Genomic DNA, 26,814 nt, shown 5'->3' with positions numbered 1-26,814 from the left:
TCAAATTGGCAATGGCTGCCCCGATGACACAATACACCACGAAGATTTGGCAGAGAAAGACAATTTGCGTTTTAGGCACACGTTCTCCACACCACACCCACAAGGGTTGTTTTTGTAAATCTTGCACAGAAGAACTGGGTGAAGGAGGAGTGGTCGACGTAGCTGCGTCTGTGTGAAAAGGCATGATGGTCACTTCTTTTTATAGTCGATGACTTGCGAAGCGTCGATCCAAGAATCAAAACTGGGTGGATATCCTTTCCAACGTACTTTGACTTCTTTGACACGTCGTTTGCCCACTTTACGGGTTCTGCGTTCGAGAATGCTTTCGATGTCATACACGTCGTCTTCTTCTTTGGTGACACGTTGTAACTCGGGCAAATAAAACGTTCCTTTGAGCACTTCTCCGTTCATGTCTTCCAATTTATAGACGGTAGGATGACGACCATGCACTCGTCCAGTGACGCGAAACAATTCGGTCGTCCAGTTAGGTAAGTAACCTTTGTCGAAAGTGCGTTTGGTTTTACTAATGCGCACCCAATCTCCTACGGCCAACATTCCACTTTTCTTGGGGACAGCCCTCGTCGGGGACGTACCAAACAGGCGCTCAAACACCAACACTTCGTTCTCGGGAGTCACTTCTTGCGGGGCACGTCCGATGCTTCGATGGTAAGATTGGTTGTACGCTTGCACCAGGTACGGTAAGATGTTGATGTACTTCAGAGTGTGGTGATGCGTAAAATATTTCCACATGCGTTCTTTCAAAGTGCGTTGAAAACGTTCCACGATGCTGGCTTTGGTTTCGGGATTCTCGGTGGTAAAAAAATGAATGTCACGTTTCTTTAATTCTTTTTGGAAAGCTTGGTTCAGAAATTCGGTGCCTTTGTCCGTTTGCCATCGAAGAGGGTGACGACCGCTTTGTTTCAACACCCGTTGCAGGGCTTGCACTAACTCGCTGGTCGATTTGGAAGTCAAGGGCACGACCCAGGCAAATTTGGAAAAGACGTCGATGACACAAAACAAATATTTGTAGCCACGATTGTAGCTGGCCAAATGAGAGACATCGGCTAAATCGGCTTGCCATTGATGATCGATGCCTTCCACTCGGGTGCGACTTCTGGCAAACTTGCGTCGAATGGGTTTGAGTAAAGTGTAGGTAGCTTGTTCTTGTAACCATCGTTGCACTTGAGGTAAACGGAGACTTTTCAGTCGAGTTTTGGCAGCACGATACGATTTTTGAACTCCTGCGTAACCTGCAGGATGGGAGGGATCGTAGTAAATGCTGGCTAAGACTTTTTCCATTTTTTATTTTTTGTGTTGGTTGGTGTGTTAATAAGGCACCCACTCTTGGAGGATGCTACTCTTTTTCTCTTGGGGTATTTTCTTGGATTGCAATGCTTCGCGTGTGCGACCGGCAATAGGTGTTGAAGAGGAGGATGTCTGAGCGGGGGATATCGGTTCTTGTTTCACTTCTGTCTTCACTTCTGTCTTCACTTTCTTTTTCTCTTGTGATGAAGAAGGGGTGGCCATCATCTTTTAAATCCTTCCAATTCTGGAGGTAGGTGGTGTTGTTAACTTGCGTACTTTTTCTGGTGGAGTTGGAAACCCTTCTTCTTCTTCTTCTCCTTTTTCTGTCTTGGTCACTGGTAGTGGTGGTACTGGTACTGGTACTGGTACTGGTGATGGTGCTGGACTTTTCATCAAGGTCTTAAAATCTTTCAGAGTGGGTAGAGGTCTTTCGTCTAAAGCTTTCTGGTGAAAGAGTTGCAGTCGTTGCAAGAGTTGACCGTACTTTTGCGATTTTTCTGTTTCGGACAAATCTTGGCGATCCATCAAGGACTGCAATTCGTGTTGTAACTGGGACATCTCGCTCAAATGGGGATTGGGAGGTAAATGCGGGGTGCGTTGTTCTTGCCACCGATGGTATTCCATCCATCGTTTGTAAGGCACTAAAGCCAGTTTTCGTCCTTCCATGGGGTTCTCAGGGGTCGATTCTGAGATCTTGGGACTTCCGAGGGTCTTTTTATCTTGCTCCCACCAGTCCTCCCAACATGGTTCCCAAGACTCCTTTCAGTATGGGACCTAACAAATGCCTCCACGTTGGACCAACATCTTCTTTTGACGAATGGGAATTTTCTTTTGAACCATTTGGCGAAGAACGTGACGATGTTTGCCTAAGCATTGTTTCTGGTGTTTGGACAAAGGGATCGTGCCTTTCAAGACGTTCAAACAACATTCGCACACGGTATCGATGACCTCTTTGGAGGTCGATTGAATGAGTTTTTTTCGTAGAGGTGGAGAAGCTTTGGACAGGACAGATAACATGCCCCCATGTTTGACTAGACGTGGTGGCAGTCCTTTCCTTTTCTTTCCTTGGGGTTTTCTGGAGGGTGACATCTTTGAGTCTTCAGGAGCACCAAACACACTGATACCCCGAGTTGGTCGCAGGCCTTTTTTATACTAGAACGCGTCGCCACTGATTGTCTTTACGTCGTATTAGTTTGAGGACAGGCATGACACGTCGTCAGGGGAACGTAACGGACTAAATCGAGCCAGTTCTTGCTTGGACAAATCCAGTAAACTTTGTAACATGCCCGATCTTTCTTGGACTTTGATTTTGGGAGAAGGTACTTTGTGAGCAGCAGCCACTGCCGCTAAATTGGAGGGTCCTGACACTGGGGAAGTTCTTTTTGGGGTCATCAACGGAGAAGTTCTTGGTGCAATCAACGTCACCAAGTACTCTTCAGTTCTTGGTGTCATCAACGGAGAAGTGGATGAACGTGAGGATGCCGGAGACGCAGACACTGGTTTGCGAGTGTAAAGTTGCGTCCTGGCCGAAGTGCCTCTCCTGCGACCAGTTTTCTTCTGTGGACTTTTCTTTTTCTGGGGACTTTTTCTCTGTTTCTTTTTCTGGGTGCTTCTTTTCTTTTTCCGGGGTGGTGTCTGGTAAGAGGAGGGTCCCGCCACTGGAGAAGTTCTCCTTGGGGACCTGGTCTTTTTCTTTTTCTTCTTGGGGCTTCGTTGGACTTTTTTCTTGGGTATAACTTTGGGGGCATTAGGATCCCATCTTAAGAGAGAGCGAATGATGACCTCTCCTAGAGTACCACTCCCTCCAGGTTTCAAAATGATTTGTTTTTTGGTTTGAGTGTCGATGCGGGGATCGGCCAGTTGGACCAAAGCGACTTTGTTTCGATCGAAAAAGCGTTTGGTTTGATGAGGAATCTGAATGATTCCTTGGAGTATTTGACGTGCCGTCACCGTGAACCATCGTAAGACTTCTTTGAGACTAGCTTCTAAGACACGAGCTCGTATTTGTGGATCTTTTTCTCTACTGATGCCATGCAAGGCACGAATCAATTTGACGGGAAGATGCGACTGAAGGGACGTCATGTTGACGTTGTGTGAGACAGACGAAAAAGGGTCTGAGGTTTTTATAGATTTTTTATGTGGAGTGAAATTAAGTCGAGGACGGAGACGTGTACAGGACAGGCCCTCCGTCTTGGCACCAGTGGTGAAACAAGTGGGTACGAAATCGCAAATCCTCGGGGGTCGTAGGTTTCAAATCAACGAGTAAATAGGCGTGTGGCGTTTGAGTGGCATCGTCGTACGCCTGAGTCAGCCAAGGCGTACCTAACTGTTTGGCTAAGACTTGCACTTGCCATTTATCTCGAGGGCTTTTAAACAAGACCACGTAATGCGCATTGAGACTGATGGTGCGATGGGCTTTACTTTGTTGAAACAAATTTTGGGTGATGTAAACGACACTGGCATTACGGTGATGCCCTTTGCGCGTGAACCACAGTTTAATTTCTTCTTCGTCTTCTCCTAACATGTCGTCGAAAATGACCAAATGGGTTTGACGGGAGTCAGAGACGATACCGTCGTCTTCTTTAGGAATGCCTTCCACAAACACGATGGAATCGCCTTGACTTTCTCGCAAGAGGCTGTACGCCGATTGCCACTCTTTGTAACACCACACGATTCGTTGAGGTGGCCGATCGATCAAATGATGTTTATGTTCGATCAAACGTTTGACGAATTCGGTTTTGCCTGAACCGCTAGGTCCAGCAATGAGCATGTTAAAGGGATGAAGACGATACAAAGCCTCCCAACTGGCACGATCTAAGTGTTCGTCGATGACTTTGACAGTAGAGGAAGAGGGAGCAGAGACAGCAGAGGTAGCCATAGTGTGAGAAATGTCACTTGAACACGAAAACAAACAAGACAAGAGTTTATATACTTTTTTTCAGAACACGTTTATTGAATGTTTCAAACATGAATACGAAATACAAAAATACATAAAAGCCAAAGGCTTAAGTACAAGGATAAAAGGCACATGATAACCATTAACGTGGAATAAACACAAGTGTCTGTACAACCTGTTTTGGGTAATGTTTTAACCAGTTCTATAATAGGGGGTAAGGTCACACAAGTGTCCTCCCGAAAGGGTCTTTCAGGCCTGTCCACGACAGTCCCGTCCTGGGTGACGGGTTCTTCTGGCACCGTCACTAACACAGGTTGAAAAGTAACTTTTTTCCTTGAACAACTCTCGTGCATACTGGGTCACTTCTTGGGTCCAAGCCTCAAAATCCCATTCTTTGCAGGCACGGACATCTGTCCAATGGGGATGTAAGTCACAAGCTACACACACATTGTCATACACGTCTTGGGTAGCTAAAAGTTGACGAATCTTTTTTTCCTGTTGAGGTCGAGAAGTATCCAGATGAAAACGCAAGGCTTTGAGCAAAAGGAGTTTTTCGTGACCATTTAAGGCCATGGGGGTATGGTAAGTACTGATCGTAAAGAGTCCACAAAGAATCGGCTGGTAAACGAAATCCCAGAAAACAAGTCACTAAGACACACACCACTTGTCGACCCAAATTGAATGGATACAGTTCTTGTAATAATCGATGGTAATGATCCACGGTTTGAATATGGTCATTGAGTTCCTTCCACGGAATCTGTTCAATCACTTGTGACATAAGCCGTGGCATGGATTCCTGTGTTTGTACTCTCTTTTTTTCGGAAGCAATACACGTACATTCTACCCAGACATCTTCGTTCTCCAGAAGGAAATCTAAAATACTGTAACCTACAGTTCAAACTTCGATTAGAAGTTTTCTCTTCCACTAAGTAGATTCCATGTAACATATGTTGGTAATCCTTTAACTCGTCTTCCTCAATGCGTTGCTCTAGGTGAATCTCGAAGTAACCAAAATGATGAACATTTCGTTCATTCACTAACTCACTAACAAGGTCTGACCACTGAAACAATTTCTGACGAATCAGTCCTCTTATACCATTCAGGTACCAGTGGTTAAAGATCTGGTGACGTAACGGATGCAATTGTTCTTTACGTTTGACTTGTATTTTGACCAGCTCTCGATAAATCCTTTCTCTCAACTCCTCAGGCAAGCCCAAAATGTTCTTTTGTAAAGTATCCATAAGTATATACACTGTTTTTGGAATCCTTGGGTGGTGGCCAATAGCCTCGTTTACCTTTGTGCCTGATGTAATATCCACTCATAATCAGTCTTCTTATACTTTGGAACAGAGCATAATTTAAAAACGGTTCAATAACTTTGCGTTTGCGTTTCACTTGTATTTTGATCAGTTCTCGGTAAATGCGTTCTCTCAACTCCACAGGCAAAGCACGAATGTTCTCTAGCAAAGTATCCATGAATAGGTCATACTAAATCCTCTTTGGTCTGACACAAGAAATGTACTCTTTGCACAGACATGGTTTTACTTCAGTGTCGAATTTAAATCGTTTAGTCACTAATTTACACATTACAATTCGTTCAGAAGTTTCCTCTTTCACTAAGTTGACATTGTGTTCAAGATGTTGGTAATTCGTTAACTCTTCCTCTCGAATTCGATGCAGTAAGTTTACAATGATGTAGTAGATAGAATCGTCCATAACAAACCAATCCTTTTTAAAACTAGGGGATCGTTGTTCAATGGAACACTTTCAATTGAATCAGTCCTTGTATAGCCTTCAGGTACCAGTGGTTCAAACACCGGTGACGTAACGGATGCAATTGTTCTTTACGTTTGACTTGTATTTTAACCAGCTCTCGGTAAATGCGTTCTCTCAACTCCACAGGCAAGCACGAATGTTCTCTTGTAAAGTATCCACGAACAGATTATGGTGAGTTACTTCAATGTCTCGGTCCCACTAAGGGTAAGTAATGACAATTCGGTGACCATCGAGCACGTTCTACGTAGGCCGAATCTTGCGGTTCCCAGTGGTGAAGTGACATACCGCAACTGAAGCACTTGACTTAATCTCCTTCGCCCAAGTAGAAAATCCGGCTCTGGCTAATTCTTCGGGGGTCGGGCCTCCCAGATACTTAGGCCATTTTCCTTTGAACGATTGAAGACGATTTTCAAAGTCGCAGTATTCCGACAAACGCACAGGGAACGAATATTCGTCTTTCACAGGTTCGTTTCGATGAGGGTTGAGTGACATGGGCAGCAGTTCGCTCAGGGCTGCATGACATCCGTAGGGGGGTAGACGTGAAGGTGAACATCCCCCTTTAAAACGAAACCCAGTAAAATGTCCAAGAGGACGAGTGGCATCGCTTTCGCATCCCTCAGGTTTGACACGCACAGCATCACTTTCCATGATAGTAGTAGTGAGAACAAAGTTCCCATGATGCTTTACGGCATCGCTAAGGTCACAGCGTACAACATCGTTCCCATCGCAAGGCTCACAATCGCACTCGTCTGCAAACTCCGTTACGCAATTACAATAGTAACCACATGGACAATCGCAGTTTCCCTCCGGACATTTTCCGTCGCAATGCATGGGTCTTATCCATCCAATATTAGTCACACTAGAGGAAGATACAACTTTTTTACAATCCCCAAACTGGAACGATGTCTCTTTCAAAGTATTCATCTTGTTCGCTTGGTCTTGGTAGTTACAATGAACTATCGATCTTGCCTAGGGTTCCTTTTTATATACAGACCAATACCGACGTGTCCATACGGTAAGGTGAAATGATTGGGAAGTCGAACTCGCTTCTGGTACACGATTTGATAGACTTTTTCCAAGGGCCGACTGACGATGTGGTGAGTGGGTAAACGTACAATCTTGTTCGGTTGATAGGTGGCCACTTTAAAGTTTGCATCCTCTCCCGATTGCAAGGCTTCTTTCAATACCCCAAAGTTCACCACACGACTGGTACGATAATTCAGAGTCAGTCCTTTCACTTTGCACGTCGTGTGCACTTCTCCTTGTGGGTCACAGTATTCGTAACCGTAATTTTTGGGACCGCCACTGACGAAACTTAGAATCTTGTCGTCGGGATGCTCGTCTGTCCAGGCTCCTAAACGGTCTCGTTCGATGTCAGGGTCCTGTTGACTCGGGTGATGGATGTAAATGCAACTGTCCGTGTCAAAGTATAGGACGCGTTCCCCTAACAGTTCTAAAGCTTCGTACAATTTTAAGCGAGCATGAGCTGTCACGTAAGCTGCAATGATGACATTTCCAAAACGGGTCGTCTTGTACAAAGTCCAGATCTTCTTCGTAATTGACCAAGATCAAATCCTCGCGAACGACGTCCACGTGTTTCATGTATTTGGTTTTGTCGTGAATCATCTGAAAGTAGCGGGAAGGTTCTGTCAGATATTCCGTCTTGGGTAAACACGGTCGTTGTGCCATTTTACCCCACAAGCAATTTAACATCACTTTGGCAAACGATCGCCTGCCTTCGTTTTTCTCGATGTGGTCTAAAGAGATGCCTTCTTGTTCATAGTATTTCTCTTTGAATTGTATTTGGTAATCGGGAGTGTGACACCAGGAAGGATAGCCGCTGGCTTCTTGTTTCAGTTTCAAAAAGGCATCCACGTAGTCAGCGAAAATGCCTTTCTGACTGGGATCACCCTTGTGGTATTGATGTGTCTTGGGAAAGTGGCAAATTTCGTACACTTCTAACAGTTGGTATCCCATGTCCAGAGCTTTGAACAATTCTACGCTGACCCAGGTTCTCGTCAAGGCACGTTCTTCCTAGATGTGCTGACAAGGTTGGTCTTGGTTGCACGTTTTGGCACAAGTACTGCACAAGGGAAACATCAGTTTGCCTTGACAATGGTGAGGTAAGACGGGATGGTATAGGTTCGTGGGAGGCAAAACTTTACACTTGATCAAGCCTTCGTATTGTCGAATGTTTTTCATGTCGATGTGTTCCGTCAGCAATTGTGGGTGCCCTACAGGAAAGCGACAATATTTGCACACGTAGGGATACAGCGAACACACGTCCAAGTATTTGATTTCTTCTCCTTTCTCTTCGTCGGCTTGGTACAGCAAACAGGTGGCATTGGTCCTTCCTCCGTACAAACTATCCCTCGGGTTCAGCGGGTCCATGAACTGGTAACTTTCCACGAGGCGTTTAAACTCGGGATCGGTTTTCATGCGGTGATCGTACTCGTGTTCCCACATTTCCACCACTTGGTATCCTTGCTGTTCCAACTTTAGGCGCCGCTGGCAAGTGTCCTGGTACAAGTCTTCCATGGTTCGTTGTAAAAACTGATTTTTAGTGCTACGATCAGGGTAACAGACGGGACATCCGTGAAATAAGCAACCGTTAAACTCGTACACGATCTTGGGGTTTTCTAAGTCCCAGCCATCGACAGAATACGTTCCGATGGTCTTTTCACCCCCTCCGTTGCGGGCATGCTGAATCCATTTGTCTTCCTTGTCGCACAAGTAATGTAACCAGCGTAGGGCTTTGACCGAGTATTGACGTTTGACATAGTGGGTCGTTTGGGGACTAATGACAGCTACGGTGTTTTCAGGCATGAATTGTTGTCGGTACACTAAGGAACACGCTTTGGCAATGGTGCAAGCTTCTTTCAAAGGATCGACCCCTCCGTGTTCCATGAACAGTTCTCGAAATTTTCCACAGCAACGCCGTAAAATGTCCACGTCGGAACGACAATACTTTAGCATTTCTTCCTGAAAGTCGAAAGGGTCCGAGGCGTGAGCCTGGTACCAAGCGTAGAAAGCTTCTCGTTGTTCGGTACGCATGTTGTCAGGGTCGTAATAGTGAGCCTCAGGTAAATGGGGTAGAACGGCGTGTTGATTGGCTTCCGTATTGAAAAAGTGTGGAAAGTACCCTTTAGCCATTTCTGTCATTCCAAACGTTTTAGGCATTCGACTCAAAGGCATGGCCAAATAGCTCATCGAATCTTTAAACTGTACTTGTCCCACTTGCATGAAAATGATTTTGGCTCCGTTCAAAGTCACTTTAGGACGTTCGATGCCTTGTTCCGTATAATACCTCAAAAGAAACTGTCCATCGTATCCGGAGAAATTGTGAGCCATCACCGTGGCATGACGATGACAATCTCCGTAACGTTCGATGTCCTCTTGGCTCCACGTCTTGTCGATGGGGTCTAAGACCCATCGAGCAAAATCGGCTAGCGTGTTCGGTCCCCGAAAGATTTTTTCACGTCCTCCAGGAATCTTGCTGCAGTGAGGGCAATGACTGAAGATAGGTTCTTGAATGCACTTCTCGCACGCTCGATGAGCCACGCAGAAATTAGGAATGTGAATGCCGGTCTCTTGCATGCATTTGAAATCGAAAAAGATGAAATTGCCTTTCTTCTTGTGACCATCCTCTTTCTCTGGTGGGGGTTGGTATTTTTGCACGTAGCATTGGCGTTCCAAGTCCACGATGTGGTGACAAATGTGACATTTTTTCTTTCCTCGACATATGTGTGCCTTGGCATTATTGGTAAGTATGCCTTGTCCACACGTAGGGCACAATCTCAGCAGTTGACAAGCACATTTCTTCTGTGAACCTTGCGTCTTCAAATGTTGTTGGTGACAGGTAGGGCTGACAAACGTGCGCAGACAAGTTGAACAAGGCACTGGTTCTTCGCTCAGACAAGGTGGAGAGGCCAAACATCCTGAGCATTTCCATCCACAATGCTTGTATTGCTCTCGATTATTAAAACCATAATCACATTTCTCACAGTAATATCTGTATCCCAGGAATACAGTGATACTGGTAATGGTATCGAAATGGTCATCGTGATAATAAAGGTGAATGTATATAATCCGTCCTTAAAATCTTGGCCTCGAAACAACAGAGACCCACGCATTTCTTGAGGGTGCACTTTCAAGGTGTATCGTGGAGCTAGGGCATCTTGCAATTTTTGCATCTCAGGAATGCCACAGGGTATGTCTTTGGACAGTCCGGCTTGTTGTAACAGCAGTTTTGCTTCGTTTCGTTGTTTGGCTCGGTTCGATTTTCGAATGTTCTCCCAGGTTCTTTTCCATTCTACCATGTCGTTCTTGTTGGCATAGGTTCGTCCCACCACGATGGCACGGGCTAAACACATCTGGTCTTGAGGGTTGTTAATTCGGACGAGACTTGTTTTGATGTTGCGAAGGTCGTCCACCAATAACATCTTTTTGCGTCCAGTCCCTTGAGGAGGAGAGACGTGGGTCATGTCCAGTGTGGCTTTTCCATCGGTGATGTCAAACTGGTCATTAGATTGTTGTACGTGTTGAATCTTGTCCATGACTTTGGAAGCGGTCAATTCTGCAGGGGTGCTAAACTCGATCCAAACAGGGGATTTCAAACCGTCGTGTTGTATGGAAAGTCTCAAGCGATCGTCTTCTTTGGGTTGACATTGTCGCTTGAGTGTGGTGAGCAAAGAATCCCACACCCCAGTGATAAACACTTCTGCTTTCTCTAACGGCACTTCAGCCTTGAAATCTTTAAACTTCACTGTGTATTTGTAAGCCTTGGTTCTAAATTTTCTAGAGGAGCGCTTTTCCGTCTCTCGAATGGAATAGTATTTTTCAGGGTTGACTAAGGGTGGTGAACTTGGTTTAGAGGGTTCGGATTCTGGTTCACTCATGTCCTCTTCAAAATCACTGGCATGAATGTGTGCCAAGATTTCAGCCCTGATACGAGGCGATAGATCACGTTTCTGCCTCTTACTTTCTTCTTCTTTCTTCTCGAATGAATAGGATCGTTTCATCTTGAGTGAAAAACGTCAAATGACTCAAGTTTAAACACCATAGACTAATTTATAGTCATGGCAGACCAGCATATATTAAAGGGTGTGTGTCTTGTCCTTTCACTATTCATTTCACTCTCAAGCCGAGCACAACGATGGAAGAGACTAGCTAAATCGAACGTTTCGTCAGAGCTTTGCGAGGGGTCATTAGAAAATTCTCTTCAGACCAGCCCACGGACTACTCTCCTTCCTTTCGAGACAAAAGTCAAGATACTTGCTATATCTGTCAGAAGAAAGGGCATTGGTCTTCAGAGTGTCCAGACCGTCAAAAAAGAAAAAAAGGGGCTAAAAAAGACAAAAGTAAAGATACCTGTTATTATTGTCAAGAAAAAGGACATTGGTCTCCAGATTGGCCAAAAAAGAAACAAGAGGAGTCAGAAGAAAAGAGGAATTCTTCAGAAGAAGAGAGGGATTCTTCAGAGGAAGAGAGGGATTCTTCAGAGGAAGAAGAGGAAGAAAGAAGACAATTCTATTTACAAGAGGCAAAGAAACAGGAGAAGAAAAGAAGAAAGGAAGAAAATGAGGAGAAAGATTAGGAAAAGACGGTGAAGAAATTCAAAAAACAGAGAGACTAAACAAGCAGAAAGAAGAAGTAAATGAAATTTATATTAAAGTGTTCTGTTGTGAATTGTGAATTGGATTGTAAGAGTGGATAAAAGAATAAATTAATTATATAAGGTAAGTGTCTTTGAGTTTTGATTTTAAAATAAGAACGTACACTCACGCACTCATACAAAGACACGTACTAAAGGGGGTAAAATTGGGTTTTTTTTAGTTATTGGCAAATTGAAAGGCTATCTCTTTTCGAGAAATGTGGATGGCCCTTTAAAGGGCCTTTTTTGGTGTAGGGGTGAGTTTAAGCAATCAACTTTAACTGCCTTAAGCCTTTGCCACGGCCAAGGCCTACGTCTGGACTGCGTAATGTTGATGATGATTGAGTTGAAATCACTAAGGGTGGTACGGTAGGCTTAGTCACAGGGTTAACCTGTTTAGCTCGGGAAGGTCGTATTCTCTTCGGTCGTAATAAAGAAGTCTGATACATTTGTTTCAGACTTCTTAACTACGCTAAAATGTCCAACAGTACCGTGACCGTTTGATTTTCACCCTCTTGTTTCTTTGCTGCTACTTCTTCTTGCTGTTGTTGCTGTTGTTTTTTTCTTACCTCTTCTTCTTGCTGCTGCTGCTGCTGTAGGAGAAAAGCTTGTTCCGCTTCCCTTTGTTGTTGTATAAATTTCTCCAATTCTTCTTTCTGTCTCTGTCTAAAATTCTCCACTTGCGGTAATGAAGAAGGTAACGAAGGTTCCGGAACAAATTCTTGCGAGGTAAGAAAATCCACAAAATCCCAATGTACCTCTTCTGAAAGTAAGTCCGGGTTCCCTTGGGCAGTCTTCCCTGCTGGTGCACCCCAATGAATCGTTTTCTGAGTTTCCGTCATGTTGAATCACTGTCGCATAGATTGACTGTACACAAGCGCTAGCGAATCTATATAGACCACGTGACGTCACAGACTGCTCTCTTCGGATTGGATGCGGGCTGACTGAATTTTGTAACGCGTGTTCGGATTGGTGAATGAACTCAATCCGTTTCAATCCTTCCTCTACCTATAAATAAGCGCAGTTCACTGCATTGATTCACCTGTTCTCGTCGCTTCAAGATGTGGAGCACAGTCGAATCATCCACCCTTGTGTCTTCAATGATGTTTAGGACGGACATGCTCATTGATGTCCGGTCCAAGTGGACCGTTGTCGACAAGTCAGAAACCAGTCTGTGGATACGAAGAGTGTACGTAGAAAGACAAGGTTGCCTCAAGAGGACACTGATTTATGGCCCTCGAGTAAGACGCAGCTTGAGGACAAGAAGATGCCGCAGATGCCCTTTATGTTAATGGATACATTAACATAAACCCAAAGGCCCTTTTCAGGGCCACCCATATTTCTCGAAATGAGAATGACTTTCAATTGCCTAGCACATTTTTTTTTAAATTTAAAAAAAAATCCCATGTTAAATTCCGCTTGTCCCTAAAGTAGTTTTTTTTCTCCCATGTTAAATTCCCCTTGTCCCTAGACAAGCCCAAACTCTATTCCCCATGTTAAATTCCCATTGTCCCTAGACAATCCCAAACCCTATCCCCATGTTAAATTCCCATTGTCCCTAGAGTGGCCCAGCAATTTTCCCCATGTTAAATTTACATAGTCCCCAGAGTGGCCCAGGGGTGTTTTTAATGGTAATTCCCATTGTCCCTAGGGTGGCCCACTTCACTACTCCTATAGGAGCTACAAAATATTTTGACTGGAATCACGCTATAATTCTGACAGTGATGACATTAAGGTTCCGAATTCAGTCCTGGCAAACACTATGAGCCACACAAAATGTATTAATATGAATTCCAATATATTGAGAAAATCAAAGTAAAGAAAGGAATAAAACAAACACAATAGTCTTATTCTGGGTATTAAATAACTGCTCGGATTCGTTGGCATATCTTTCAACAAAGCATTCGTGACAGAGCACAATGTCTTGGGTAAAAAATACGACATCGTTTCGACATCGTATTGTTCCTCGACAAATCCATGCATCTCTAGCCACAACGATGCTCCATATAGCTAAATTATTGCCAACACTTGTTCAATAGAAATTGCATCCAAGAAATCCTATAATGGCTTGGAAATAATTTTGTATTTTCGGTCTGTAATATTTGACATTAGATTATCGAGGTATGACATGCCGGTATTCTATCTGAGGCTACACTTTCGATACCAACAGGCGAGGTCTTGAAGTGATTGTATTTCAGGAACACCACGCAGTTTCGTTTGATATGCCTTTCATGTTAGAAAGGGATTTCAGCTTCTCTTCTTTATTTATCTGTCAGATTTGAATATGCATGCCCATAATCTATTCCATTCTACTGTATCAGTTTTCGATGTAGTCAAGGCAGGGTATGAATTCTTGTATTATGAAGGTATATTTCGCTTTAGGCTTCACCAAAAATGATTCTTATATTTCTCACACTTGTTTTAGCTCCGTCAACATGATCGATCTGGATAGTATTGTTTATACTGCTTTACTTCTGTTCACAGTTGAAACTTCTCCTTTTGTTGCTTTATCTTTTCCTGCTCCTGCTATTGCTTTTGAACAATGCATGTTTTTACTGGCGTTGTAAAAAAGACCATAATTCTCCTTTCTGTTTATTTGCAAAATATGCATATACTAGAAGGAAGTGAGGGTTATATCGGACATAAATCTTGCTATGATAAGAACTCACTCCCGGTATAACAAGAATCCACTGCAGGCGTACCCCAACACAATACCTTCCTTAAAGACTTGTGCTATTGTACTGATTGTATTCCATTTGTAATTCGTGTGTGTGTGTGTGTGTGTGTGTGTATGTGTGTCAAAAGTGACGGCACACGTCACCTGCAATAAGATGATTGGCAGGTAGAAAATACCCGCTGACTGAAATATGAAACATGCGTTATGATTAGTGATATCCCCAAATCATTACTGGCAATATACAGAGGTACGTTTGCCTTTAGTATCGCATATTCTCAAGATAAATCAAGATATGACCAACGTGGAATCATCGCCTGTTATTTTACGCAAGCTGCTTGATCATGACTACATTATGGTCAAAGTTGTCTGGAAGAGAAGAGTGTACACCGAAAAGCAAGGACGCCTCAAGAAATATATATCGATCAGCAGTACAAAAAAACTTGCGACGAAGAACAGTGAAGAGGCGCTGCATGTGTTAGCCATATTTGGTTAGCCTCCCCGACGGCCCGTTTCTTTAACAGCCAGTTCTCCCAAAAACAGAGACATATTACTTTATCATTGCTAAAAATTGCCTTGTGTGTGTGTCTGTCTTTGTCTATTTTTATGTCTTTCATAACGAAAACTTAAACCCATCACATTTGTTTTGTGGTAGTATATACGGATGATTTTGGGTATTGTGTGTGAATATTTCTACCCTGTTCTCGCCACACAATTCACTGCTAGGGTTGTAGGAATTGTAAGTGGTTTTAGTGGTGATAGTTTTTTTCTTACGTGGATGATAGTTTTGTTCTTAGGTGGATGATGGGGAGGTTACCGAGGGCGGTTGGGGAAGTTTGATTATTTTGTAATGGGTTTCATGTTTGTTTCGCCCTCCTTCTTTTCAATCCTACCCATGGTGTCAGTAATTTTATGGTGTTGGTCAGCAGACGACTGGGTTTTGGCGAATCAAATGACGTGTAGAGTCCAACAGCGAATAGGTTAATCGGTGTAGTTTTTACATTACATTTTCCCCATATGTGTTAAATCTTTCCGCGTGGCGATATCATACTAAATTACCCTTGTCCGTACAGAGCAACTTTAATGTAAAACTAGTGGAAACATTTTACTTGTTGGAAACGTCATATGAAATTCCCCTTGTCCGAATAGAACCATTTTAATGTTAAGATCCACTTATTTGTAAGAGTTAGTTTGTCCATATAGAGCCCTGTGTCCATCATAGCTAATGTAAAGGTATCTCCATTCATTCTTATCGAACGATGTTTCTCCGTGTATGGTCACACTATGTTACGGATATGTATTTGTACAGTCTATCAACTTACATATTAATTTCGCTGTGAAATTAAATATACAGGTATCGATGAAGAGGCCAAGTCGGTCATAGGGAAAATATACGTTGCCAAGATAACCAATATATGCGTACAGATGGGACGTATACCTATTAATCCAAACGGGGGACTTAACATGTGTGGGTAAGTTACCTTGTTAAACTGAACTTAACAGTACCAGATCCAAAACATTTCAAAGCTATTTTAAAACAACATCTATAAATGTATTTGTCTTTATATGACACTGAAAAAAATCTAATACACATTTTTGCAAACAGTTCTTTTACATTTCAAGCTTAGGAAGCTAGTACATCACTGTCTAATCTAAGCTAATCAAGGGTATTTGCAATATATATAATCTGCCATTTCCTTGTTATGTAATGGCCATTAATGGGTTATGAATATTCTGATAGTACTGAAAATGTTTATGACCATTGTGTTGTACGTTCTTAAACATTGCTTAGAATACATTCCATTCATTGCTAAGGAGTGACTGATGTAGCTATTATTTATATGTTGATTACTATTGCAGAATTATTACATACTAAAACAAGCTTACACATATAACACATCATATGAACTAAGTAAAGTTTCATAGTGTTAAGAAAATTTGGATGAAGTCGATCGGATAACATGGCCAAGTTAGGGAATTACTGTCTAGACCTAGATCTGTATATTTACTGTACAATGATAATGTTCATGGTGTACAAATTTATGTAAATAATTAAACAGCGTTTTTTCTGTTATCTTAAACAAGAGCGATGTGCAAAACTAGACCACTGCATTATATAGTGTCTTAATTTAGGACGGATTCATGTATCAGTTATTATATTCTTTTAAATAACATAATTATTCTGTCCAGAATAAAGTATAGATTCTTTGTTTGAAGAAACTAGTACACATATTAATATTCCTTATAAGTCCAGAATCTGCATGAGACATGTTGCATTCCATATTGTAATGATTTGGTATATAAATATATTGATTCACTTTAAATGAATCCACATTAACAAGGGATCAGTTTTACGAAATACTAAATAGTAATTAGTTGTATGAAATACTACACAGCAATCAATTTTTCAAATTACTATACATTTTTTGGCTATGCGTGCCACTTTGTCCAGATTAATTACAAAATGAACGCGCGAGAGCCACCAGTAATAGAGTAATACTGTTAATGTCGAGATTTTTGGCTGCCCTTCGCGTGCCAGACAAAATGCTCTTGACGTGCCACCTGTGGCACGCGTGCCGTAGATTGCCGTCCCCTGATGTAGCTTATCGTATGCTGAACAATGTATTAAACACACAGGACCACCACCATACCGCACGTCAGAAAAATAGCAAAATTGAATTATATACCATACGATATAATGTTATTATGCTGACTATTATTGTTACGTGTTTAGGCTGTCATAAACAGTAACAAGAAAAAAGTGAAGACTAGCTTTGTAAAATTTAACAAATTATTTATTTCTCTAGAAAAACAAGGTAAAAAAAATGAGAAAAAGAACTTACGGTTTTAAGAACCAAATCAAAAAATAAAAAATAATCCAAGAGTAATCCAAGAATTAAAAGTTGGAAGTCCTAGTAATAAAATGTTCTAATGAATTTAAGTTCGAGTCCCGACGACAATACAAAATGGAAGGCGATGGCGTATACTGTAGTCAGTATAATACTGAAGTGCGAACAGCTCTTTGTTGAACCACAGAAAAAATAAAGCGGTGTTTGAATTCTGTAAATTTCAATAAATATCTTTGTTCAAGACTTAAATCTGAGTACAAGTGTTTCCATGGGAATATAATTTCTTAGAATCCAAATAATTTGAGAAAAAAAAATTCAACTTCATCAGGTCACAACAAAAGAGACACCTTGACGACTAAGTGTTTAAAGACCAACTGATATTATTTCTCAACACATCTCTATTAAATCTGGGTTCTAAGCAAATACTTCCGTAAAAACCAGAATTTCGAAATAACTACGTAGAAGTTATTTACATGTATAAAGTCATGTACCCCAAGAACAGCCTCGATTTCACTATATGAATCCCACACTAAGAAAGAATATTTATAAAAAGAAAAAAGTTGTTTACTTTATATCATGAAATAAGGTCAGAAACTAGGTCAGCTTTATATACAAAAGTTCTAATATTAGGTTTTCGAAAAGTTGAACTGAATTTCTGGAAAATATCAAATCATGTAAATAAAATTTCATTACAACAGCATGCAATGGAATAAAAAATTAAAAACAATTTAAAACTAACAAACAAACAATTAAATCAAATCAAATACAAATTAAATCAAATATATATAACAATTACATAAAACGTATAGTAAAAGAGTGTATGTATGATATCAATATACATAATATACAACTAAGCCACATCGGTTATAATATATATATATATATATATATATATATATATATATATATATATATATATATATATATATATATATATATATATATATATATATATATATATATATAACCCCTGTTCCCACATGAAAATTGTTTCTGTAAGACATTTAAGTATTTTAACAGAACTATTGTACGAGATCAGTATTATATTAAAAAAATCAGGGTCGCGCATGAATCTGGGTCCGAAAATAATACTCTCATTGGATTATCAAAGCTTAATCAATATTCATCATTTAATGCGTGCAAAATATAATTGAATTCAGATCGACTGTACAAGATTGCATTTTACAAATGACCACAAACTGACATAACGTACAATAAATAGCTCGTTCGGCGAAAATCCCACGCTTTGTGTGGTACCTGTGTGTGTGTGTGTGTGTGTGTGTGTGTGTGTGATTTGGATTTTTAACGTAGCTTTAACAATGTTTCAGTCATGTGTGGTACCTAGCAGGAACGCGTCGAAATATCGGTCTCAATCTCGCGGTCTATACGCAAACATCCGACCTGTAACTGTTTTTAACGTCCAGTTACATCTATAGATAAAGCCCTTACACACGTGGTAATACAGTACTGTTCACTACCTTTTAATTGATAAGATTAATCAAGTTTTGCCCACCCACCCCCAAGAAAGAAGTTGAAATGACGTCCCTGATTCTTTTTTGGCGTATATGTATATATTTTACAAGAACTCATTTTCTCAGTTCTAAATTAATTGTTACTCGCAGTAGTACGGAACGTGAATACACAATTACTGATGACGTTCTTCTGAATTCCTTTCCGGTCTAGAAAAATTGCACATCTAACATGGATATGTTAAACTGTCTTTAAAATATATATTTAAACACCTGACAAATCAGGACTTAAACATCTCGCTATTAGAACGATCATATGTTAGAAGGGGACTTGGACAGGCCTCACTTTACATCTCTGTTGTCCTCAGTTCGAACAATGCTTGGGTTGGTTGTCAGTCGAAATCTATATAATGCCTGTAGTTTCCATTTACATTATACTTCAAAGCGTTCAAAGCATACATTCTGTCATCGTAAAACGGAAGCATTAATCAAGTTTAAAAACTTGCGATACATATTAGTAATTCTAAGCAGACTTAGGTAATTTTATTGACAATAATGTGTATTTCTTTTTATATTTTTCATTCACAAGATATTTGAATTTAAACAACCGCTGTGCTCAAGAGAAGCTCGAATCCAGTCATCCTCAATATTTAGAAAGCTACAAAGCCATGGAAGAAGTTGCAATGAAGTTTAGCCATTGTGTAGAGCATAGTAAGTGAACATTTTGGGCATTTCTATTGCAAATAACCCTAAAAATGCTCAGCTGCGGAGATATGTTGTACATGGGTAAGTGGGAGTTGGGGACATCACAACAAAAGGAAGAAGGACTCATTCTTGTATATAATATCATAAGGGTAGTTCTTTATTAAACAGTAAAGGCTTCGTCAGAATGACTTGAACAATTTACTTCAGAAAATAATGTGAAGAAAATTGAACTTTTGAAAGTGACATATAAAAAGTCAACATTTATCAAACAGCACTCTGTGTAGACAGATGCGCAAACCGCTCCATTTGCTGCCGTGCCGACAAAAGATTTCCAACGATGGCTATATTATACGGAGCATTCCCGACTTTCATGGTCATTTCAGAAAAAAAAAGCGTACGATTTCACATCATTCAGTCAAACTTTATATAAGAGTTTTATATTACTTTCACAAGCAAAACAGCCATACTGTCCACGAGCATCATATATAATGAGTGGATTAAATACTTATCGTTGAATTTCTCCATTTTAAAACCCCACTCACCACTGCTATCTCTCCACCTCCACCCCCACCCCCACAAACTATTCATGTCCTAATGAAGAAAAAAAAGTCCCCAAAATAAATCAAAACACAAAACCAATGTATGATTATTAACTTGGACTCTAATAAGTACCAGCCCAATGTAACTTAAGTGTACTGCCAATCAAGTTTAGAAATTATTTTGTCAAGAGAGAACAACCGTCATTAAACATAATTGGGTCCACCGTATAAGTTGTCTCCCGTGATATATATATATATATATATATATATATATATATATATATATATATATATATATATATATATATATATATAACGGGAGACAACTTATATATATATCTATAACGGGAGACAACTTATATATATATATATATATATATATATATATATATATATATATATATATATATATATATCACGGGAGACAACTTATATATATATATATATATATATATATATATATATATATATATATATATATATATATATATATATATATATATATATAACGGGAGACAACTTATATATATATATATATATATATATATATATATATAACGGGAGACAACTTATATATATATATATATATATATATATATATATATATATATATATATATATATATATATATATATATATATATATATATATATATATATATATATATCGCTGATAACGTAAATATCTTGAATTGTTGTCAAGGCAAATTTTAGATAGTAAATTGAGTTGTGCTTTGGATATGTTCTGACCAAGAGCACGTTTCACTTTGTCATTGGTAGGTCGGCCTCATTGTGGTTTCAAGATTCCATTGTTCCGACCAAAATATAATTTCTTACGTTTAAGAAAGGCACATTTTGGCGCTCTGACGATCCAGTAAGTTGTGGTTTGACAGGCTACTTGCGTCATTAACAATCGTCAATGTATAGTTCATTTCTGAGAAAGTTATAGCTGTGTGCTGATTGACAGATTACTTGCGCCATGACAATTCATGTGTGTGAAGTTCGTTTCAGATAAAGGTACAGTTGTGTAAATGCACTGAACACGCTGCATATAAACAAAAATGTTTGTCTGCATCAGTAAGATTGACGCTTTTCAGAACTTACCTACTTTTCAAGTTGACTAATAAGTATTCCAGTAAAAGTGTGACATCTGGGTTACTGAGATTGTGCACAAAATTGCAAGATGCTTTCAATTTTATGAGTGGTTTTCGTTAGAAATTCTAAGGAAAGAGTCCATTTTTAGTTTTGTATCAAACTGTGCAAACCGTGCCACTGTGATAAAAAAGGTCGAGAGTCACCTGTCCGAAGCAATTATCTGTGCAGATGTTTACCAGACTCTCGGACTGCGTAGATCTCTCATAATCACGCAAGAGTCTGGTTGATCGAGTAAATAGTGTAATCCAGATATGCATTGAGTTTCATAAAATCAAGATGGTGGACATAGACTGTCGCATATATAATAGTAATACATGAAATAAAAGTACGACGACAGGCAGATGGACGCCACCTTTGTTCGCTATCTATGGTTTTAGCTGGTGAGCAAGACTGTGCTTTTTAATAATGTTTGGTCGAAATAGATATATTTACTCAATATTACAACACATATACAACACGTTATGTCTCTTGCATCTCAGAATTTGCATCAAGAAAAGAAAAGTGGTAGGTTTACATGACAAGGAGACAAAACCAAATGCGCGAAAGGGATGTGTACATGACAAGGAGACAAAACCGATTGTGTGGAAGGGATGTGTTAATGACAAGGAGACAAAACCAATTGTGTGGAAGGGATGTGTACAAGACAAGGAGACAAAACCAATTGTGTGGTAGGTATGTGTACATGACAGGGAGACAAAACCAAATGTGTGGAAGGTATGTGTACGAGACAAGGAGACAAAACCAAATGTGTGGAAGGGATGTTTACTTGACAATGAGACAAAACCAAATGTGGGGAAGGGAAGTGAACAAGACAAGGAGACAAAACCAAATGTGGGGAAGGTATGTGCACAGGACAAGGAGGCTAAACCAAATGTGTGGGAGGTATCTGTACATGACAAGGAGACAAAACCAAATGTGTGGCATGGATGTGTACATGACAAGGAGGCTAAACCAAATGTGTGGGAGGTATCTGTACATGACAAGGAGACAAAACCAAATGTGGGGAAGGGAAGTGAACATGACAAGGAGACAAAACCAAATGTGGGGGGAAGTGAACATGACAAGTAGACAAAACCAAATGTGGGGAAGGGATGTATCAGGACAAGGAGACAAAAACTGTCAAACGTCAGGTATTATGGTCTAAATTAAAGACTTGAATGCACTACTACTTTTCTCAACAATAACTGACATTACCACTACTACCACAACCTATACTACTAATACTGCTGCTGTTTAAAGCCCTCTCATTATTTTCTCTATCTCCTGACATCACTTGGTTACATTAGCTGCTGCCATCACCGCGACGGTACATACTTTGAAATTTGATTATCCGACTACAATCAGACATTATTCAATTGCAATCAGACATTATTCGACTACGATCAGACATTATTCGACTGTAATCAGACATTATTTGACTGCAATCAGACAGCAACCAACCACAATCAGTTGGCTTGGGTAACGGCTGAACAAAAAGGAATCTTCCTTGTTATTTGAGGTGTGCAGAGTTTGTTTCACTTGAATCGAAGCAATATCACATATAAAACGTTTCAACAACTATTCAGAATATAAGAAAACATACGCCTGATTAACAAGGTGATCAGGCAGCCCCTCGATTAAGCGCAGATCATTATTTTCAACGTCAGTACTACCTGAACACCGACAGAAAAACTGAAATGGACACATTATATTCAACAAAACAACAATATAATATGGGTGCGCATGTTAATTTAGCAGAACGCTTTCACACGATCTTATCCGCTTCATCGTTTGTCTTGTTCTCCATTTGCACGAAATAGCCATGGATTTTCTAAATAACAATTGAATGCAATTTTATGTGGGTTTCTTTTTATATATCTGATAGAAAGAGCAGAGGTTGACGTGGTGCCATCAGAGGTCAGTCCGAATGAGGCAGATGAAGGTTTAGGAGGCGAAGGAGACAAAGATAGTCAAGAGGAAAAAGAAGACATATCAGCAACATTTATATCTCTGTTAATGTCAGGGGCAACGGCTGTGGCGTCATTAATGGGCTGGCCTATAGAGAAAGACATTGGTTGATACACTAATATTCTATAATTCATCCTTTTTCCAAAGATTTTAAGATAATTTAAAGAAATGCAATGCACGACATAAAGGAACGACGATAGGCAATTTAGTATTTATAAAACGAGAGTTAGTAAAATTATAAATAAATTAATACCATTACTAGCAATGACACGTGCTTTCAAAATACACGTCATATGTATGTATTGGGCACATAATTATTCACAATATTTTTCAACTTCGGTGCATATAACATTTCTATATTGCACAAAAAAGATATAGATAATATACTACTCGCTTTGCATTTCATTACGGTAATTTCTTGCATTTCATTACGGTAATTTCTTGCATTTCATTACGGTAATTTCTTGCATTTCATTACGGTAATTTCTTGCATTTCATTACGGTAATTTCTTGCATTATCTTCTGTGGCAGTTCTCTAATCAGATTATACAAACAATAATGCAGCGTGTAATGCAAATCTGTGCAATATGTGTTGGGACACTGCTCGAGTATTTTATTCAAAATTTTAATTATCAAGTTTATTTGAAAACACAAACTCACAAACAAAACGTAGACATTTATGTATATATAAGTTTCGGAATGTATTGTTGTCCTTAATTAATTAACTTCACCTTTGTGATGGGAAGATCGAATTGGAAGTCAACCAAAACGTATGAAGTACTCGTGTTATTAACCAAATAGGTATTATTTAGCAATTAAAAGAATGATAAGTCTCGGTAACTTTGATCTTTTTATTCCTTCGATAACTCAGGTGAGAACCCGAATGTTAATCAATAAACTTAATTCTCATTTAGTTATTTTAGTGTCTCTCTTTTCCATCAAGTATAGTAAGGTGTTCGTCAAAACACGTATTTATCGCGGGGGTGGTGGTGGAAAGGGGTGCTTGGATGGGGTAGAGGTGGAGGAGTAGAGATGGTGTATATCCAAATAAACTTTTCACTGACATCACACACCTACCCCAATGTTGTTAAAGAATATCATATACTATTTAAAGATGTTTACATTACGCTATTGCTTTTGAATAAGGCAACACTATCCTGTGGCTGGGTAATTCCACGAACATTTTTAACATCTCCTTTAAGCGAGATAATATTCGTTTAAACAAGATACAAAAAAAACTTAGTTGCACTATCAAGCCACCGTAAAAATCATACCATCTTACAATTACACCGCCAGCACCCCATTCCCGGTAAACATGGACCACACTCTGACAAATGTGTGCTACAAAGATGAAAGTTATTGTACATATCTGACCTTTTGGTCATTGAACCCCCACATCTTGAGATCCATCGAGGGTTTTGTACCTTCTCTGTTATGCATTCGTATGTCTTAAATATCATGCCGATATATAGTGTACGAAGTAGAATCTTGGGGTGGAGGCTGGGGTCAGGGTTAAGTAGACGCATTCGTGTCTGTATTTGTTTTAATATATGTTTGTAGGTATGCGTATGTGTCATCTTGAGGAATCTTTTTCACTACCAGCTAAGGTAGATGTCAATGACCTACTTTTCATGCGCCATTGATTAAGTATCCCATGGAAGAATTTTAGCTATCACTTGTGTAGAACTTAATTTTGGCAGTAAAGAGTTTTGTGTTGGCTGAAATCGAGGTTTTATCAAAGTGCACTTTTGCCGTTTCTTTCACACCTTCGTTGTATATATGATGATGAAATTTGTTAGTATATTAACCTCTTAGTAGTACAACGTACAATGTTAGAAGATTTAGAATTCTAACTAGCAACACATTATTAGTGACATAAAAGGGGTAATTTACAGATTTGTCAATTATAATATGGTGTATTGCTCAGTAAAATAAATTTGAAAAACATCAATAAAGTTAAGGTGTTCACACGCAAGTACACAAGCACATAACTGCTATAAAACAAACTTTGCAGGACAACAAATCCCCACGTTAAACACACACACACACACACACACACACACACACACACACACACACATATATATATATATATATATTTTTTTTTTTTTTTTTTTGATCAGTCGAAACCTCTGTGTTTGTTTTATCATCTGGCATTGGCAGGTCACAGTTTGGACAAAGAACGGTTTTATAACCGCTGAAAGAAGAAAGTATATACTTGGGTCGATAACCTGTATTTGGGTCTGAAGCTGTTTGGGGTTTTCAGGTTGAAAGGTGAAACCAGTGGAGAAAGGCTAGTGTAGCCTGGAAGTGTAATGACTGGGGTTTTCAGGTTGAAAGGTGAAACCAGTGGTGAAAGGCTAGTGTAGCCTGGATTTGGTAATGGCTTGGGTTTTTATGTTGAAAGGTGAAACCTGTGGAGAAAGGCTAGTGTAGCCTGGAAGTGTAATGACTGGGGTTCTCAGGTTGAAAGGTGAAACCAGTGGTGAAAGGCTAATGTAGCCTGGATATAGTAATGCCTATGCTTTTGGGAGGGAAATTATGAATGAAACTGTGCCTACTGATTCAGGATTTGTTATCACCATCTGGTCAAATAAATTACACAGTATTGTTAATCTAAACATTATTCTGTACCAGTTATGTAATATACTTCCGGTGTTAGGCCTGGATATACATATTTTGAATAGCATGGTTGTTTGGTTCATTCGCATTTGAAGTGTGTGTGTGTGTGTGTGTGTGTTTCATGTTTTGCATGAATGTTTCAGTCATATCGCTATGATGTCTGCAGTGTAACAGTTTATAGTCATGTCTAGCACTGGGGCATCTTGCCGCAGACATGTAGCAGTGTGTCCCATCCTGTCGCATTATCCTGACACAATGATTCCCAGTCTTTGCATGCCCTGTCCGGAGCAGTGAAGTGTATTTGTAGTAACAAAAGAAAAGAATATGTACAGATATATACACACTGATGTCTGAAGCAGAAGAAACATAAATTTGCACAACGTTATTAATTCGTATTGGATAGCATTGTAATACTGGCAATTCATTCTATATTATTGTTATTTTCTGTTTACTTTTTACAGTGCTTGATTGTATGTGTTTGATGAAGTTAGAAAGTGTTTAGGTTATCAAACAAACACTACGCTTGAGGCTTTGTTGTTACTTTGATAAGTCACATGAATAGCTGTTACACATTTGTTTTTTTTCTATCAGCTGAACTTGTATCGTTCTTTGTCGGGTTAGGATGAATATCATATCACAAGTTAACATTTATAAAGCAATTAAATTCACACTAGTCACGAGACACCATATATATAATACACGAGACACCATATATATATATATATATATATATATATATATATATATATATATATATATATATATATATATAATACACGAGACACCATATATATATATAATACAGTTAATTAGGCAATCATTATGACGCACATCATACATTTCAGTCAAGTTGAATTTCACGGCGTTAAGATCAGTTGCAAAATATATATGACCAAAACCAATACCCCTTTCTCTCTGTCTCTCTTTATATATATATATATATATATATATATATATATATATATATATATATATATATATATATATATATATATATATATCGTCACATTATTATTTTGTAACGTCGCCCTCTAAGTAAGAGGGATGGTTAATTGGGTTTGGCTGGTCTTATCTAGCGTATGACCTCCCTGGATTTTATAACCAGGAGGGAGTGGATAGATATAATATCATCAAGGAACTGATCAAGAATATTGGGAAGGAATAATGCAACACGTGTCCCCTTAGACAAGAAAAATAACAAAATTGAATCGATAACAATTAATAG

General features: G+C 39.4%; 1 protein-coding gene across 3 annotated transcripts in view; it reads left to right on the top strand.

The window, feature by feature from the left end:
• LOC149800161 (uncharacterized) overlaps positions 1 to 23,880 on the top strand; it is an 84,080-nt gene extending 60,200 nt beyond the window's left edge. For all 3 annotated transcript variants that reach the window (XM_089959760.1, XM_089959759.1, XM_089959762.1), the window contains exons 17-19: positions 15,659 to 15,776; positions 19,212 to 19,333; positions 22,885 to 23,880. In XM_089959760.1, coding sequence (XP_089815886.1) covers positions 15,659 to 15,776; positions 19,212 to 19,333; positions 22,885 to 23,078 — 434 coding nt within the window. In that variant the 3' untranslated portion in view covers positions 23,079 to 23,880. The remainder of the gene's footprint in view (positions 1 to 15,658; positions 15,777 to 19,211; positions 19,334 to 22,884) is intronic.
• The last annotated feature ends 2,934 nt before the right edge of the window (positions 23,881 to 26,814 follow it).

This window comes from Sinohyriopsis cumingii, chromosome 5 (assembly GCF_028554795.1).
Source record: "Sinohyriopsis cumingii isolate HCF-2022 chromosome 5, ASM2855479v2, whole genome shotgun sequence".
NCBI classification, from domain to species: Eukaryota; Metazoa; Mollusca; class Bivalvia; order Unionida; family Unionidae; genus Sinohyriopsis; species Sinohyriopsis cumingii.
This window is presented reverse-complemented; position numbering and strand designations above follow the sequence as displayed.